The following is a 17,130-nucleotide window of genomic DNA, read 5'->3' as shown; positions in this document are numbered from 1 at the left end:
ACCAGGCAGCCCTTCTGGCTTTCTAAATTACTGTTATAACCTCTGCATCCCATATTGACAGCTACAATTGCAAAGATACCTTTACACTGCCTTAGCTTCCTTTGGTGAAATTCTCTTACGCACATCACCAATTTAGAGAAAATAGTTGCAAATCTGTGATTCTTTCAGGTATAACATTGACTTAATAGTTGCAAACAAGCTATATTTAGGAGTTGAAATTAATAAGGCTTAATAAGGCAATTTTGATTTAAATGATTAAGGAATGGTAGGATACAACCAAATGTGACGTGTACATCATGTAAAATTCTCTACTGCATTTTAAAAACAAATATGGGGTTTAAGCTTTAGGCTCTCTATATGCACAGTCTTATCGCACCCTACAGTAAGGGAAGAAGTAAATTTGTCAAATCCCTGAGCTATTGATTGAAACCTGCTAATAAAGGCTCTCTGCATTGTACTTTAGCTAGACAGTACTCATGTAGACTACTTTGTGAGAAATTTGGGTAGTCAAACTCACTTTCTAAGGAAAGTCTGGCATCAACATTTAGTAAAGAATACTGTTTAGTCAAAGTTACTGAAATAGAGCTCATATCAAGAAGATAATCTGTCAGCCCTTCCAGTGAAACTTTATTTGCTTGGTAGTGTTTCTGTGTGATACCTAACATCCCTTGAGCCAGCTTACATGCCTGCTTGTGGTCCCTTGTATGAAGTTCTTCTGCTGGTATTTCAGAGAATCACAGAATGGTTTGGGTTGGAAGGGACCTGAAAGGTCCGATAATTCTAAACCTCCTGCCATGGACAGGGACACATTTCACTGGACCAGGTTGCTCAAGAGCCCCATCCAACCTGGTCTTGAACAATTCCAGGGATGGGGACATCCACAACTTCTCTGGGCACCCTGTTCCAGTGCCTCACATTCATATAATGAAGAATTTTATAAAGGGCTTTACAGTTTGGACTTTTTTATCAGCTCAGTAACAAACTGTATTATGTGTTGGGTATTTGCTTCTTATTGCATGCTAATATTTTAAATAATCTGTTTTCAATTAAATTGAGTTTGTTTGATGACTTCCTCTACTGGGTGGCTAGTTACTGCAGCTAGGGATTTTGGAGAAGAATGCCACTGAAGTACTTTTTTGTTGGTCTTTTATTTTTGCTCTTGTGGGAAACTCTGATAGATTAATTCAGATACAACTTACTGACTTTGATGTCATTCTTATGAGTTGAAACAGCAGGATTAGCAATGCCCTAAGATGCCAGGTGTTAGTCAGAGTTGCATGTCAAACAAAAACTGTGTTCAAGTGTGGTTCTGCAAGAGATGGTATGCAATATTGTGATGGTTGTTCTACCACAGTCAGAGGTGGACAATTCTGAAGTGTCCAGATATAATGGACAGTAACAAAAGAGTTCCCTCATTTTCACTGACTATGTGAATTCCTCACTGGTGATGAATTTTCAGCAGAGATTGGAAGTCAGGAGGTTTAGTTGGTGTGGCCATCTGAGAACTGCAACACTTGAAAGGTCATTTATCTTTCTTATGCCTTGATTTACTCGTCTTCTTTCTTACAGCACTTCACAAAGTTTAGAGAGTTTGTTTGCAGCCTGAAGTGCCTTGTGATCTTTGGTCAAAGATAATATATACATGTGATGCACTGTCTGCTCTGATAAATTTCATGCTGTCACAGGAGTCTGAATAGTCCAGGAATGGCACAGTTATTTGCCATGAGAGCCAGTGTGTTACTGGGGCCAGAAATTGAGAATTTTCCTTAAAGTGAATGAATTCATGCCTTCTGTCTTAATGTGTTGACTACCTGTTCTCTGGTGCTAAAAAGGTGAAATCTAAATAAGTTATTCAAGAATAGAAAAGTACATCCAAAACACAGCTTTGTGTTTGCTAAAGCTTGAAACTTTTGCATGTCAGCAGTGATTAGCAACAGACAGAAGTTTAAAGTTGAGACTTACAGACAGTAATAGAGGAAGAAGAAAGGTGGAGGGGAAAAGTGTATGTGCATTTTCTGTTGAAATGAGTGCTTGCTCCGAGGCTACAAAAATAGGTTGGCAAAAAATAGAGCAATATGTGTTTTCTAAGTGGAAAGAGAGTATTTCTGTTTCCTTCCAACTAGAATATCAAATAAGTTTACCTATTAATCAACACTTTTTGTGTTTTTGTTTTCCAGTCAGTGAGTTGATTCACTTTCTCCTTTCTTTAGTCCTGCTTTCTCTTTTTAAGAAAGAAGTGTTGTGTGAATCAGGCTATTGGCTGAGAAAATAAGTTTTGACACGTCTATAACAGTTTAATGAATCAGTAATGGCTTCATTTTCCGGTGTCTTTAAGAGTAATTGAAATTGTATGAAATTCAAGATGGTACTGTAGAGTAAAGAACCCTGTGTTTTGTTGCTGGACTGTAGGATGAAGCATGTGTTTGCCTCTAGGAAAATAAGCATTTTGTCCAGAGACTTCTTTATTGAATATTTCTTTTCAAGAGGCTTAGTATTCTGGAAAATTTTTTCTATTGTAAAAGTCCCATGTACCATTAAATGCGATTATTATTTTGATGAATAAGCACAGCTGGCATTTCTTTTCAATATCTGACTGCCTTCTTTTTGAGCCTATAAATGTGCTGTTGTCAAGAGATTAGCCTTTGGGGTAGCAAGTTAAATGGTTCATTTCTACTAATCGCCAGGCGGGACAGGAGCAGAGATATGAACCGCCTAGATAGACTGTTCTGAATGGCGTGTGCACTGCAGTTTGTGAGCTAGGAAATAAAGCTTAAAACAGTTATCTTTCACAAACACTGTAGCTTCAGTGTGCTACCACATGCCAAGATTGGTTAAAATTCAGATGTTACAATTGTATTGAGTTCCGTTCGTTTTTCAAGGTGTTGCCCTGGGGGCTTCAGACAGGAAGGTTTCCCACGTCTGTTGCACAGTGCCAAGTGGAAGAAAGGGAAAGGCCAAATAGTTTTATATTGGCTCTTGGCAGTTTTAGGGTAGATTAGTTACAGAAAACTTAGAGGGGTCCTGAAGTTCCAGTCATTTTAGGATCTGTCCTGCCCTCCAGTCTGCGATGGGAAAGGTCTGGCGCTGACCTGGCATTCTTAGCCAGAGGAGGAATCACACACCCCCAAAACAAACATTAGCTGGCTACCTTTCTTCCACTCCAATGATGTATGATTAAGGACCCTACTGCAAAGGTCCTGGATTTCACTGAATCATGTACTGGTTCTCTGCTCTCCGCCTTTACATCTGCACTTTGATGATTCTTTGCAGTGAACCCTGCAAGTGCACACATTCATCCAATACAGGCAGAGCATTCCAGAAACCAAAATAAAAAAAACCTTTCAGTTTTTTCCTACAGGAAACAAAATAGTATCATGTTTAATTACTTGCACTGTGATGGGAATGTGTCATGAAAGGGCAGAACAACCTTTTGTCCTCATCTATCCAATTTGGGAATACACTCATATCTTCTTTATTTTATTAATTTATTTTAAGGAGAAAAGAGCTAATTGAAATTGATCAGCCTTTTAATTCTCTCCTTGGTATGCCAGTTAGCTTTTGTTAAAGAAATGCAGATAGCTTAGGAAACTTAATACTGTAATGCCAGAAGATACTAGATCAAACTCTGTAATGCAGTTCAGAATCAGCTGTGCCTCTTCAGTAGACAGCTCTTGATTGACACTTGTTTTGGTGTTAATAGACTTATTTAGCAAATACTCTTAGGGAACTATGTAAATACAAAATAGATGGCTCCTGGTGTCCTTGGGTCTCAGTTAATTGCCGAAGGACATATGCATGAAACTTGTGCACAGGTATGTATATTTTTTCTCTGCTTTACAATATCCGAATAAGATATAAATATGCTTGTGAATTGTGTTGTATCTCTGATTTCTTTTCTAACTGAAATATTTTTGTTTTTCAGTTTTGGCAAGCGTTCTGCTGGCAGCTTCAGACGTGGATGTGAATGCATTGTTTTAGAGCCATCTGAAATGATTGTGGTAAGAATATTTTCACTCAGTTGCTTTCAAATTTTACAGACCAGCTTTGGTAACACTTCAACTTCCAGTAAGACTTCAGAATTTTCTGGTTTGCATGTGGTCTTTTAATAAATACAAGATGTCATACCTATAATTTATATAGTTGTTACATTTACTTTTGCAGTTTTCTTGTAAAACTAAAGTTTTCTTGTGCTAGCAGAATAGTTTGGGTTTGTTTTTTTTTTTTTTTTTTTTTTTTTGATGCAGCTTTATTATTATTGGTAAATACAGATGCTTTAAAGTATTAATCTCAGGTTACCTTAAGTAATTAATGTTTGATTGAATTAAATTTAATCTCAGCCATCTGAAGGTTTTAAGAATAAATTTGAACATTTTTAAATTCTGCCAACCTCCTGAAGGTGAGGGTATTTTTTTAGCAGCATCTGCTGTAGTCCAGTGGCAGAACATCATCTCTGAGGGTTCACAGGCTCAGAAGTTTTAGTTGTCACCTCAGGGTGCATCATCTGAACAAATGCAGAATCAATGGGCTAATTATTTTTTTTCTCTGGGTCACTGGGGCACAGATCAGTTCATAATACAGGCATGACGATTATCTAAGTCATATACAGATAGCTCAAATATAGACTGTGACACTAACAATTTTTTCCCTAACAAGTAACAGTTTCTGTAAAACTTCTGGAAGCTTGGGAAATTGTGGTATTACTTTAAGACTGTACTTGTTTATTACCAGTTTGTGTAATTCGCATCTGACTATTCAGAAAACAGTTTGTTGTCCCAGTTTTCTTCTCTAGAAAGATACAATTTCATTGGTTGGAGCTGTGTGAATGTCTGTCTGTTCCATGTGCATTCCTTGGTGAGTTATAAGGAAGAGTGATAAAAAGGCATTGGGAAAGGAGATGACTTAAACAACAAGAAATTTTCTGGACTGATGCATAATGTTGGGTCAGAGGCACATGTTTGTCAAAAAAGGTAGCCTCTACAGTTTTGGAAAGATGAAATGGAACACTTCAGTCAGACTTTCGAAGGAATAATTTCTTTGAGTAGAAAGAATCCTATCCCCAGAGTTGTTTGGCCACACAAGAGGTGTAGCAGGGTGTGAGTGTGAAGATGTCAGACGTGAAACAGATACTCCCTGCAGAGGGGGTAAGCACTGCCTGCTCTTCTGATGAACCAGGGACTGTGCTCATCCCTTTGTGTCAAGGGAAAGCTGTATTTAGTCACACGAGCTGACTGATGTGTGACCCTTCTGAGATAGATAAGCTGCAAATTCATAGGAGTATTTTGTGTAATATTTCTTTTCCTTGTTGAAAAATATGCAGGAACCTTGCAAGGTACCTCATAAGATCTCTCATTCTGAGGGATGGAATTGAATAACAGGCATTAACTGAATCCCCCTATATAGCCAATGCTGGAAGCTGTGATTTTTTTTTTTCCTCATTTCCTTGTTAGTCTCAAGTAACTCGAGTAAGGTTTCTATTAGTAGGGTGAACACAGAAGAGATGTTGATTTGCAGCCAAATTACTGCAAAAGATCATTCTCTTTTGGGAAAACCAGAATTATTAGTTCAGATATTTTCATTGCAGCATACCATTGTGTACTAAATTAGTCTTCAAACTCTGTAGACAGTGAAACTGAGAAGACTAATTTTATACTAGAATATACCTAATAGGTATTTTTTATTCTCCTTGTTCTTGTTTTGAAGTGATTTTTTTTACATGTAAATCCAGTTTATTAGAAATCTGTTTATGCCTTCAAAATATTTGAAATAATAAAACCAGTCCTGCCTGTTGAAGAGTGAAACTTTTGCCATAGATTGGTTAGGGAGGATGCTGATTAGATGTCAGCAGGGAAACAGGCAAGTGTTGTCTCATACCAGTTTTCTTTTCTTTCTGTAATGTATTGATTGGTGAAATGTTTGTATTTGTGCATTTTGTACAAACTTTGTATACGTGTAAGAAAGGGGTGAGCAAGTGAGAATTTTTCTTCTGTCCTTTTTGAAAAGTGATCAAATTTAGTGATGCTTTTCATACTAATGTTGTCTTTTTTTTTTTTTTTTTTTTAATTTTAGTAGTGGTTTCACACTTAGTGCTGAAAATGCAGGAAATTCAGAGCTAGCTGCTGTTTTTTGAAAATAGGATTTCTTGTGTTTCAAATGAAAAGAAACATTTTTCTCTTGCGGGGAAAGACACTCTCTTGCGTCTGTTGTAGGTTGATTACATGGAAGAAAATGAGGAATATTTTCAGCGTCAAGCGTCTCACAGGCAGTCTCGAAGAAGGTTTAGGAAAATCAACCAGAAGGGGGAGCGACAAACAATTATTGATACTGTTGACCCTTACCCTGTGGGGAAGCCACCTCTACCTAGAGGCTACCATACGGTAAGCTGTCTGTATTTATGGTTCACAAAAAAACATAAACAGGAAAACTACTGAAAGTAACACAGTCAGAATGGCTGAACTCGCTGGTATCTTTCAGGTGTGCTTCTGTGGGGAGGTTTCCCTTCCAATTACTGTGAATGTGGCTCCATCAGTACGTGAACACGTGTGCAGCTTGCATCTTAGTTCAGAGTTGAAAGTACATTTCTTATGACCGTGAATGTCATGTATTATTTTTTAGTGTTCCAATCATTATGGGAAATTGAGAAGGAAATTCTGTTCTCATTTCCTTTTGCTGTTAGGTTACAGTAGAATTAGTTTAGTGTGCTGTGTTAGAAGGTCAGTCAGTGAAGCACTCATTCACGTATGTGATAACAGGTGTTCCCTGAAAAGGACCGTGCTGCGTTGCAGCACACCAAATTGGATTAAGTCTGTCATTTCTTTTTGGAACCCAGAACTTAAATGTAAAATTTAAATTAACTTTTGCTGGTGTTTGCCCTTTATACTTGGGTTTTAGTGAGCTATATAGTTGGCTCATCATCGAGGAAATCATTTGGTCATTTTACTTGATTGCTTTTGGGGATGAGGGAGGGAATCTCTATATGTTTCCAGACTTTCTCTTGAGATGAAAATAAACTAATAATTAAAACTTACTCTACAAAATATTTTATATGGCTTTTAAACTGAGAAAAGCTCTATTAGATTGATACGTTTGTTCGGTATTGATTTCAACTGTGAGCAAAATACTGGAAAAGCTGTTTGTCTTTGGCTCCCATTTATTTGTTTAAGCCCTAAGTCTGGTAGAACCATAAAGTCACGAGCATAAATAACTTTGTGCATATTTAATCTCCTTGAGTTCTATGGGCTGAATTTTGTACAATGTACAATATAGAGCCATATACATGTAAATTTGCAGAATGAGAGCTTTAGTGTTTTTAAAATGCTATCTTTGGTACAGTGCAGTTGTTAGCTTTTTCAATTTTTCCTTCTTTACCCTTATTCCTTGACTTGTTTGCCAGTTCACTGTATATTCAATGTGTGTCTGTAAGTGTGTAGATGTTTGATTACATCTGTTAATTATACAGGCTTTTCCTCATGACTTGAGTAATTACATTTTATGCCAACAGTTTGGTTTTGTTTATACAACAGATTTTAATGGTTTAATTTTCAGTGCAGTTTTAATTGCCTCTAAATTTAATGTGAATTGAGCCAATTCACATGGTTTGAAGATAAAACATTTTATTGGCCTGTTTTTGCAAAAAAAAAAAAAAAAAGTGGTATTATACTTTGTAGGAATTACAGAAAGAATTACTTTTGCTCATATTATTTAGATGTGTGTGTTGTGCTTAGCAAACAGTTGTAGTGTGATTTGTACCTAACTCTAGAAGGGCAATATTTAGATTACACAGTGCCATTTGCATTCGCAGGTCCTTGCCTGTTGTATAAATTTCACTTTAGGTTTGCCTGATGAATTTTTGTAAGCTTAACTGGTACTAAAAGCAAAAGTCCATCCTGTGCTATTTTGTTGTGCAAGTTCATAATGGTTTTGTGTCTGTGCTGGGAAATCCATTGCAAGCGAGATTTCATATTGAGATGGAAGAGATTGCCAAATAAACTGTAAAATTTACAATAATTACATTCAAATGTTGCTTTTCAAAGTGTAATATAATGCATATGGCTGGCTTTATTATTTTTTTTCCAAGGCAAATAGAGTCAAATAAGCCCAAATGAGTTTTAAAATGTAGTTAAGACTCTTCATGCTGGTCCATTTCCTCCTATTTTTACAGTATTTGGTGATCTTGTAGACATTATTCTCTCATTCACTTCTACTAGCAATGTTATTTCTATTGCTTTAACCATACAGGTTACAGCTGCGTTGTCTTTTTGCCCTTCCTATTTTATGTCCTTTGACCTCATTTTATTGGTCTTAATTTCTTGAAAAATTGACTGAAAAAAGCAGGATTTTTTTGAAGCACATAGGAATTCAAGATGCATTATAACACATCTTGTGGACTTGTTGTCCATCCATTCTTTGGTCAGCATCTGTCAAGGTGTCATCTTTGTTTCTGCTTTTTAATTTTTGATAAAAAAAGATGGAAGTGTTGAATTGAAAAAGGATTAATATGATATATTTGTTTTCAAGTTTGCTCTTCCATGTGGATGTGTTCTAGTTTAGGTGTTATATACATGAGATTAAAACTAATAAAGCTGCTTTGATAGTATCCTTGAAATCTTCACAACGTGTAATTTTCTTATTCTGTTTTACCCTAAATCCACAGTTAGCATGTAGAATTATTATTTTGGTTGTTGATAAATTATTATTCTTTATTTGCAGTAGTCTCTGAATGCTTTTCTTCAGAAGGTTCAAACAGTATTTTCTGAAGAAAGTTTTCTATATCATAAAAGCATAGAGTGAAATTTAGAGATGAAATGCAGATGCATGGTGTGCTTTTCAAGAATTAAAAATTAAATGCAGTGGTTTCAGTTGCAGCATGGCTTTCTGCAGTAGAGCCAACTTGTATGGGATGGTGGACCCTCATTAACATAATTTTAACATTATCTTCATAGTGGTGGAATGTACTATGGCATGTCTGATAATGTTCATCTTTTCCTTTCCTCCTATATGGCATTCATTTCATTTTGGCTCACAGGAATGCACTAAACCTCAGGTATTGTAACTTACTGTGTATGGTCCACTAATAATTTACTTGTGGGTTTGCAGTGTGATACCATAATACTGATGCCACATTGTGACTAAAATTGCCTTCTAGCCTTTGCTTTGCTAGTTCAGCAATCTCACTATGCTATAAAAACACTTATGTAAAGGTGAAATTTACTAACAGTACAATGTCTCTTGCCCAGCTTGACTGACCTTCCTCGCTTTGACATCCTGTGATTTGCAGGAAATGAGAACCATAAACAAAGGGTGTATATCAAATATTTAGTGTTTGGCAGGCGCTTTACTCAAGTATCTCCTTCATGACACAGAGAACTTAGTCTTTGATTTTGACTTAAAAAATTGGCCCCCATCACTGTTGGGGGGTGTCAGTAAAATGAGGAAATGGAGTGTGACAAGATGAGCACTAAAGAAACAAAATGAGGCTTTGCCATGGTGTTTCTTGCTTGTCTTCCATTCTGATGGTTTATGACTCAGTATAAAGAGGCTGGATTTTGTAGGCAAAGTATGTCTAAATGGCCATTACCTGAAACACAGGTTTGCCAAGCTAGGGAGAAGAAGGTGCCCAAGTAAAGTATCTTGGAATGGTACCAAACCAAACAAATTATGGAAGTTTTCCCTCATATCAGACCTCAAATGCACGCAAGGTGATCTGAAGATCTGAGTGGCATCTTTTAAACTTAAGTGGCATTTGCAGTTGCACTTGTCAGTGCCAAAGTAAATAAATACTGAGCATCCATCAGATACAATGTTTGATAAGAATGTGTATTATCAAATTGTTAAATGTCTCCACTTCCATGCTTGAGAAATCTCTTGTGATAGAGCTGAAAACAAATTGAAACTACTTAATTTTTTTTTTATGTTATAAATTCTTCTTTTCTTCATACATTGCTTTGGTCAATTCTCCTGATATTTTTTCATCAGGACATGTGTTTAAAAGTTCCTCCTGTGTCACATTGTTAAATTCATTTATCTAAAATGCTTAGAGGGTTCAAATTTCGATATGTTTCCAGTATCACAGGCAAGTGATTTCTGGGCTGAAATGTTCTCTTTCTTCAATATGTATATGACACTTTTTCTAGGAACCCAGTTCCTTACCTTCAGAGCAGTGCTCCCCAGTTTTTCAGTGTCATGATCCTAAGTAACCTATGGTTACTAAAATAGTATGTTTAAGAGTGATAATGTACTTCTCAAATTATGGTAGGAATTTGAAATACTTTATAGTACTTCAATAATTTACCTTAATGTTTGAAAGATCATTTGAAGTGAAATCTAATGTTGAGTTGAAATCTAATGTTGAGTATTGTACTTAGGCATGTTACTTTTGGAACAAGTGTTGGTGATTTCTAGGGTAAGGAAAAGAGAAACTTCGTCATATAGGGAAATAAAAAGAATGTGTTTTATCACACAGATAAAATTACATCCTTTTTTTACCACCTTTATAGTTTGGTAAAATTCATCAGTTCTTTTTCAGGAAAAAAAAAAGCTGATAAGTTTGAGCTGCTCTCACTTGAATCTAGAAAATGTTAGCTTGTGCTTCTCAAGTGTCAGAAACATCTTTAATTAGATTAGTGTTAATGCCTCCTTACTTAATAGCAGAAATAGGATTTTAAGTCCTGAATGTGGATTTTCATTCTTTGTGTACCTATCCTTAAGGGTACATCATATTTTCAGTGCAAAACCTTTGTTTAGAATGATTTTACTGAAATGAGTGTGGACCCATTCTCTGGGAACCTGCATGGCTTTACTTCTGCTTTAGACTTTGTTGTTTGGTTTTGGTTTTTGTTTTTATTTTAAAAAAATACTTTAAAAGTATATAGTCATCTCTGGAATGATTTTAAAAAAGGATGGACTTTCTTGTAATATCTTACTGCTGGTAAACTTCGTGACTGTTTCAGTGCATCTGTGAAGAATTAGTCATGCTTGGTCTGAGTGTTGCTGAGCTGGTTATTCTGTATATAATCCATGGAATATTTGGGGTAAATTGACACAAGTTCGTAACGTAAAAATCACTTTGTCCAAAATAAGGTGCTGTTCTTTAGTGGCATAGAGATTACAAGTAGTAATTTGTAACTCCCTGGTTTGTGATAGTTAGTGTCTCTCTAGACTTGGTATGTAAACTGAGATGTTGGCTTTTACTAGTCTGTACTGTAGTCTTTACTCTGCTAAAGGCAAAGTATCAAATCTTACTGGGGTGTATTTAAAGAGATGCAGGCAGGCCTGTAAGAATAGTGCTGAAGCACCTGCGGATAGCCCTGAACAGAAAGATGGTGTGTGGTGTTTTGCTCTGTGTGAATCTGCCCAAATTTGAATTAGTTAACAGGTTTATGAAATTTGCTGCTAGTGCATTCTCAGCTAGGCTTTCCGTAGCCAGCTGCTGAAATTGCTGTGAAAGGGTTCTCTGCCTTTAGTAGCCTTCCTTATCCCATTCAGCTTGAGGTTCACGTGGGTTGACAATCCCTTTATCCGGTGTTGGAAAGAAAAGAGTGGTGGGCACGGAGCCATCAGTGACCCTGGCTTCTACCCCAGTTACAGCCGTGTAACGATTTTATCCTCACACGCTGCTGTGGAGCATTGTGAGATGTGTTTAGGGCAGACAAGTATTCCTTCTGGATTTTATTTGAAGGAGTTGACTGAAAATGTGAATGAGAGGAGGGCTGGAAGTGAAACCATGTCCAATTTTGCTGAGTCAAATCTCATTGGCAGCCATGACTCCCTGTAAAAATTAGCAGGAGAATTTTTTCTAGCTTTTTTTTTGTGTGCTGTTTTTAAAAAAGGATAAGAACCTACTTATTTAGTAGCAAATTGTAGAAAACTTTCTTCCTGCCCCTATCTGCTTTTAAAACTAATAGTGCAAAGCATTGGCAAAGTAGCCTTTTTTTCCCTGATACCATTTGGATTCTTATTGTCTGCTGAGAATCTAAAATACCTGGATTGAAAATTTATGTTCAGATTGTTCTGTTTTATATAACAAATTTGCCTTGTTCTTTCTTTTGTCTGCAAAATGACATTATAAAACTGTTATATATCATATTGCTACATTTAGGAAGGATTTTAAAAAAGCCATTGATTTCTTCTGTCTGAATTTTGTTGTTCTTTTCCTTTTTTCAGTATGTGGCTACTGAGGCAATGTGGACGTTTATAAGATGACAAGCAGTGTTTTGCAGTAGTTAACACAGTAGATGAGAATTCCAAAAAGTTGATTCAATTTTAGCACTTTGTTACAGAAGTCCAGTATAATTTGGGATGACCTTTAATGTTAAAAAACAGCAGAATACCATTACTTCTCTGCATGTTTGCTTACGTTGTATGTTGTAAAATACACGTTGCTGCATGTCCTGCCACGGACCATGCTGCATATGATCATGAAATACTTCATATGTGCTTGCTTTTCAACAGTGTGGGCTTTGCACTGTTGTGATGTAGCTTGATATAATGTATTCATGTTAGTGCATTGTTTTTTACGTGGTAAATTGATGCCAGTGTCATAATGCACTTAGTTGTCTTGTGGAATTTCAGTTGTTTTACATTAGTTTGAATCTGTAGAAACGGTTGCCAGATACCCAGTCTACAAGAAATATGTTTAAAGGAACAATGTCATTCTTTCAAGTTTGTAAATAGCTGCAGCTTTTAATGTTCCTGATGATTTTTAGAAATATCTAGACCTTCCATTCTAATGCAAGATCACTTAATAGAACAGAAAACAAACAACAGGCCCAATCATGAGTATTCACATTAACAGTAAGAAAATCTTGCTTTTAGGAAGAAAGAACCACATCTAAGAAAATTATTTGATAGGACAGTGGGCAAGAAGGAGTGGTGGACACAATGAAAGCTTGGCTTTGTGAAAAGGTGTAAAGGATGTGGAGAAGTTGGAGGGAAAACCAATTTTTTCAGCATCCTTGACCTTGGAAGTGTTGCAAGTCTATTTACAAAGGAAAAAAGCACCCAGAGGACCAAGTGGAGACAAATACGCTTGGTTGTCAGAAATGTTTGGCATGCAGGATGTTTGAGGGTTTTAGCTTTAGAGGCTAGTATGAGTTATGGTACCTGGACCTATTTAAATAGACTCAGTTTTGGAACTTGCTGGTAACTGATTTTTCCCCAGATAGAGGAAAAATGTGAAGAGCAAGGAGGATGGAAGCTGAGAAGGTTCTGCTGTGTGGCTTATGCAAAATGAAAGCAAGAAGATTGCCTCACATAAATATAAATTGAACTGAACTCACTCTGTTCTTGGTTATGACACAAATTGATTTAAGTAATGTCAGCAGAAAAACGTAATTGTGTATACACCTAAATTTGCCGAGTGTTGCTGATGAGGAGTAGCATGGTATGCAGAGTTTTAAACACGTTAGCAGAAATAATGCATGCTTGTTTGCCCAAACAAATTTGTCTCTATTAATAACAAAACAGTTTAAAATAATTTACTTAACATTTCTAGTGTTCATGTTGAAAATAAAATATATATTGATTGTTCCATTAATAAAAGAATGGGGATGGTTCTTAACACTGCCAAGTGCAAGTGTCCTTTTACCAAGAAGGATATTTGTTGCTTTTCTTCATCTACAAAATTCAGTGTGTAACTTCAAAAGCAACTGCTTTTATTATTCCATGGTGTTGATGATCTGCCCATGATTTCAAATGAGCTTCATGTGTATGTCATAATGGGAAGTAATACAAAATACTAAGTAGGTATACGTAGTCTGTATATTCGAACACAGCCAGGAGGATTAATTCCTGAAGATTGTGACTGTGTTATACATGTTAGGTGCATTTTGAAGTGAGATGCTACAAAAATGGTGGGATAATTTTACCTGAAAAGCAAAACACGTGATATGATTTGGGCAGCTCATGGTAACCATTTTTTTTAAATGGAAGTTGGATGTTTCTTCATGGGAACATCCACTGGTAATGTTATAATGGCAATAAGTAATTCCTATCCCTCCAAAACACCACCATTTTAGCCACACAGCTTCCTTCCTTCAGCCGTGTTGTAAGGGACTGTTACTGTTTCAAGCTATGTATTAAGTTTTGTGTTATTGGTAATATATGAGCAATGCTATCATATTATTTTGTGTAGCACCTGAAGCAAAGCAAAAATGTTAGTTCATCATCCTTTTAGTAATAACTACTGGCAAGCTAATGCAAAATTAATGACATGCAGTGTGTTATTTACTCAACTTGCAGCTTCTGTCTGAGATTGTCTATTTTTATAAATTACGTCATCCCTACTGCAGAACTCTTGTATCCATTGGGATTTACTGTTCTTAGATTCCCTTTGGAAGGGCTCACATTGATGTCATAACTGGATTTGTAATTGTGATTAGATTTGGAAAGTCAAAGAGAAGCATTGAAGCTGTGCAGTATTTTCTGCAACTGAAGTGTCAGTAATATTTCTGAAGGTTTTTTTTTTTGACATATTAATGGCATTAGGTCCTGTTTACAGCTTGTAGAGTTGCCAATACTTTATGAGCACACATATGTAAAACTTTGTTTAACAACAACATAGATTTTCTAGAGTAGCATGATTTTATTGCTGCTACTGACTTGTGATGCGCTCTTTTATACTATATAAAAGATTGTTTTTCTGAGATGTAGGGTATAAAACTAAATGTCATCAAGGCAGAAAGTTGTTCATGCAGTAGAAAAATGGATTTTTCATAACTCTTTTCTAAATTAATCACTGCATAATGTAACTAAATACAAATATTGAATTTCCACCACTTGGACTCGATGATCCTTGTGGGTCCCTTCCAACTCAGCATATTCTGTGATTAGAGCTGAGGAAAATTAAAAAAGCAAATATATACATGTGTTCTTATATATTTTTAAAAAAGGATATCCTCATTAACATAAGGTTGTTGAGTTAGAAACACTGTTTGTATATAAAGTACATATGGGGAAATGGGATCTGCCATATTATATTTGTAGAATGCCAATACAGATCCTTTCAATGCTGGCATTTCTGTACAGACGAGTATGAGTGATAGTAGTAGTGGTTATTTGCCCACTAAAGGATGGAAAGAATCTGTCAGTTCATTTTTTTGCCAAGCATCTGAGCCACGGTTATGTGACCTGAGCTTGACATAGTGACTTAAAGATAAAATTATTAGTATTACTAGGTGATCCTGAGTACTTTTAATAAAGCCTTGTATTTGACTTGACTAGTTTCAAATTATCATTTGGCTGAGTGAATTTCAAAGCTCTAAAAAAATTAACAAATTCAGTAGTGAAAATATCCTAAGCAACTAAGAAAGTATAGAATTGAAACGTGGGGAAAATGTAATGTTCCAAATTCCAAGAAGGCCAATGACATTCTGGCCTGGATCAACAGTGATTGTCATGCTGTACTCAGAACTGATGAGGCCACTCCTGAAATCCTGTGTTAAGTTTTGGGTCTCTCACTGCAAAAAGGACATTGAGATGCTGGAGCATGTCCAGTGTGTGATGGGTAAACCCTTTTCAACTTTATTGGGTAGATGTGTGTATTACAGTCCCCAAGCTACATCCTGCTGAGTGTAAATGCCCTTTTCCACACTTCATCCTTCATTGGGTGAAAGTTCAGTTCAGGAGATCTACCAAGTCCTAAGTAAAGCAAGGTAGTTACCTTGAATTTAACACAAGGTTTGTGTGTAACTGCTTTCCCTGTCCTTCACCACCCTGTTGTGTAGTCATATTTTTTAAGCACTTCTTAAATTCCTTGTATTTACACTTTTCTGATGAAAAGATTTTCTAATTTTTTTTTTCATGAAAAAGCCTTTTTTTTAATGCAAGGTCTAATTAAGTGTTAGTGTTCTGTTGTATGAGTTATGGGTATTGGGAGCTGGGCCTTAGGTTTGAGTGGTTAGCCTTAATTATATTTGAATTTTCAGACAGTAAAGTTTTGACATGCAGCTGGAACAGCTGGCAGGTGTTGTGTATTGTTGATGTGGCTGGCAGAAAACCTACACATACTGTGTTCTCACACTTTTGCTTTATTTTATAAGTGTGTATGTGCATGTGCTAAAATGTAAAATATTTTACTTTTCCTTCCTTTTACTTCTAAATTATATATTACTCTTGAACACTGTAATTTGGTGAATGTAAAGGCCTGCAGCTAACTAGTTTTAAAGTCTTCAAATGATCTGGGGTGCAGAAAAGACCACTTTAAAAGTAGGAATCCTGACACCAGTCTTAGAATACAAAACCATGTAGAAACAAATTATTAGGGACACTCAGTCTGGTAGGTGCACTTCTACCTATTTTTATTTAACACTTTTATATCTAGGTAGCTGATCTTGTAATTGGAAGGAAAAAATGTAGTGTTACATTTGCAAAATGGGACATCTGTCAAGTGATGGTAATTGCCTTCCTGATTTATTTGATTGGGGAAGAGGAAAGGGAAAGGGCATTTCTTGGAATTTTATAGTAAGTTTTCTGTATTTGAAGGATATAATGTCGTGGTTTGACTTTTTTCCTATATAAAAGCAATTTGGCTCATTTTGCTTGATAATTATTTTAAAAGTAAGGGACATGTGAAGTTGCATGTGGTTTGTTACTGATAAAAGATCTGTATAAATTATTTCTGTACAGTTGCTAGAGGCAGGACACAAAGCTCTCAAGATATGTTGGTACATGGTGCATTGCACAAGAGAGGATATGAAGGGGCATGAGGAGAGAGTTCTCCCAAAAGAAAATGATCTTACACTGCTAAACTCTTCAGTGTTGATTTTAATTGGGAACCCCTGGAGCAGGCTCTTCAGAGAGTCTCCTGGCATGAGACTGTGACTGGAGACAAAAACAAGAGTTACTTCTTTCCAGCAGACAACTGAAGTGAGTGAAAATTCTCTGTAACAGCAACCAGCTCTTTCAAAGTTAAACTTCCTCAAAACACCAGAGATAAGTAGTAAGTTACTGTGGGAAATGTCCAAGTACACATTAAAAAAGATGAACAGACAGTCTGGTGGTTTCCTGCTGACCCCATCTACATCTGCATCTTGAACAGAATTTCAGACTATCCCTTAAAGCTTCTAAGTAAGTTCAAGGGAAACTGTTGTTAGAAAGCATATAGTATTTGCTTAGAACGAAAATAATGCCCCTCCA

General features: G+C 36.2%; 1 protein-coding gene across 1 annotated transcript in view; it reads left to right on the top strand.

Moving 5' to 3' along the window:
• The window catches only part of RAPGEF2 (Rap guanine nucleotide exchange factor 2), a 188,508-nt gene that overhangs the window by 91,075 nt on the left and 80,303 nt on the right, over positions 1–17,130 (top strand). The window contains exons 5-7 of the mRNA XM_082281475.1: positions 3,923–3,998; positions 6,207–6,374; positions 9,023–9,040. Of these exons, the coding sequence (XP_082137601.1) occupies positions 3,923–3,998; positions 6,207–6,374; positions 9,023–9,040 (262 nt within the window). The remainder of the gene's footprint in view (positions 1–3,922; positions 3,999–6,206; positions 6,375–9,022; positions 9,041–17,130) is intronic.

The sequence above is a fragment of the Coloeus monedula genome (assembly GCF_965178545.1).
Source record: "Coloeus monedula genome assembly, chromosome: 5".
Lineage (NCBI taxonomy): Eukaryota > Metazoa > Chordata > Aves > Passeriformes > Corvidae > Coloeus > Coloeus monedula.
Note: the sequence above shows the minus strand (reverse complement) of the source record. Positions and strands in the feature narration are given on the sequence as shown.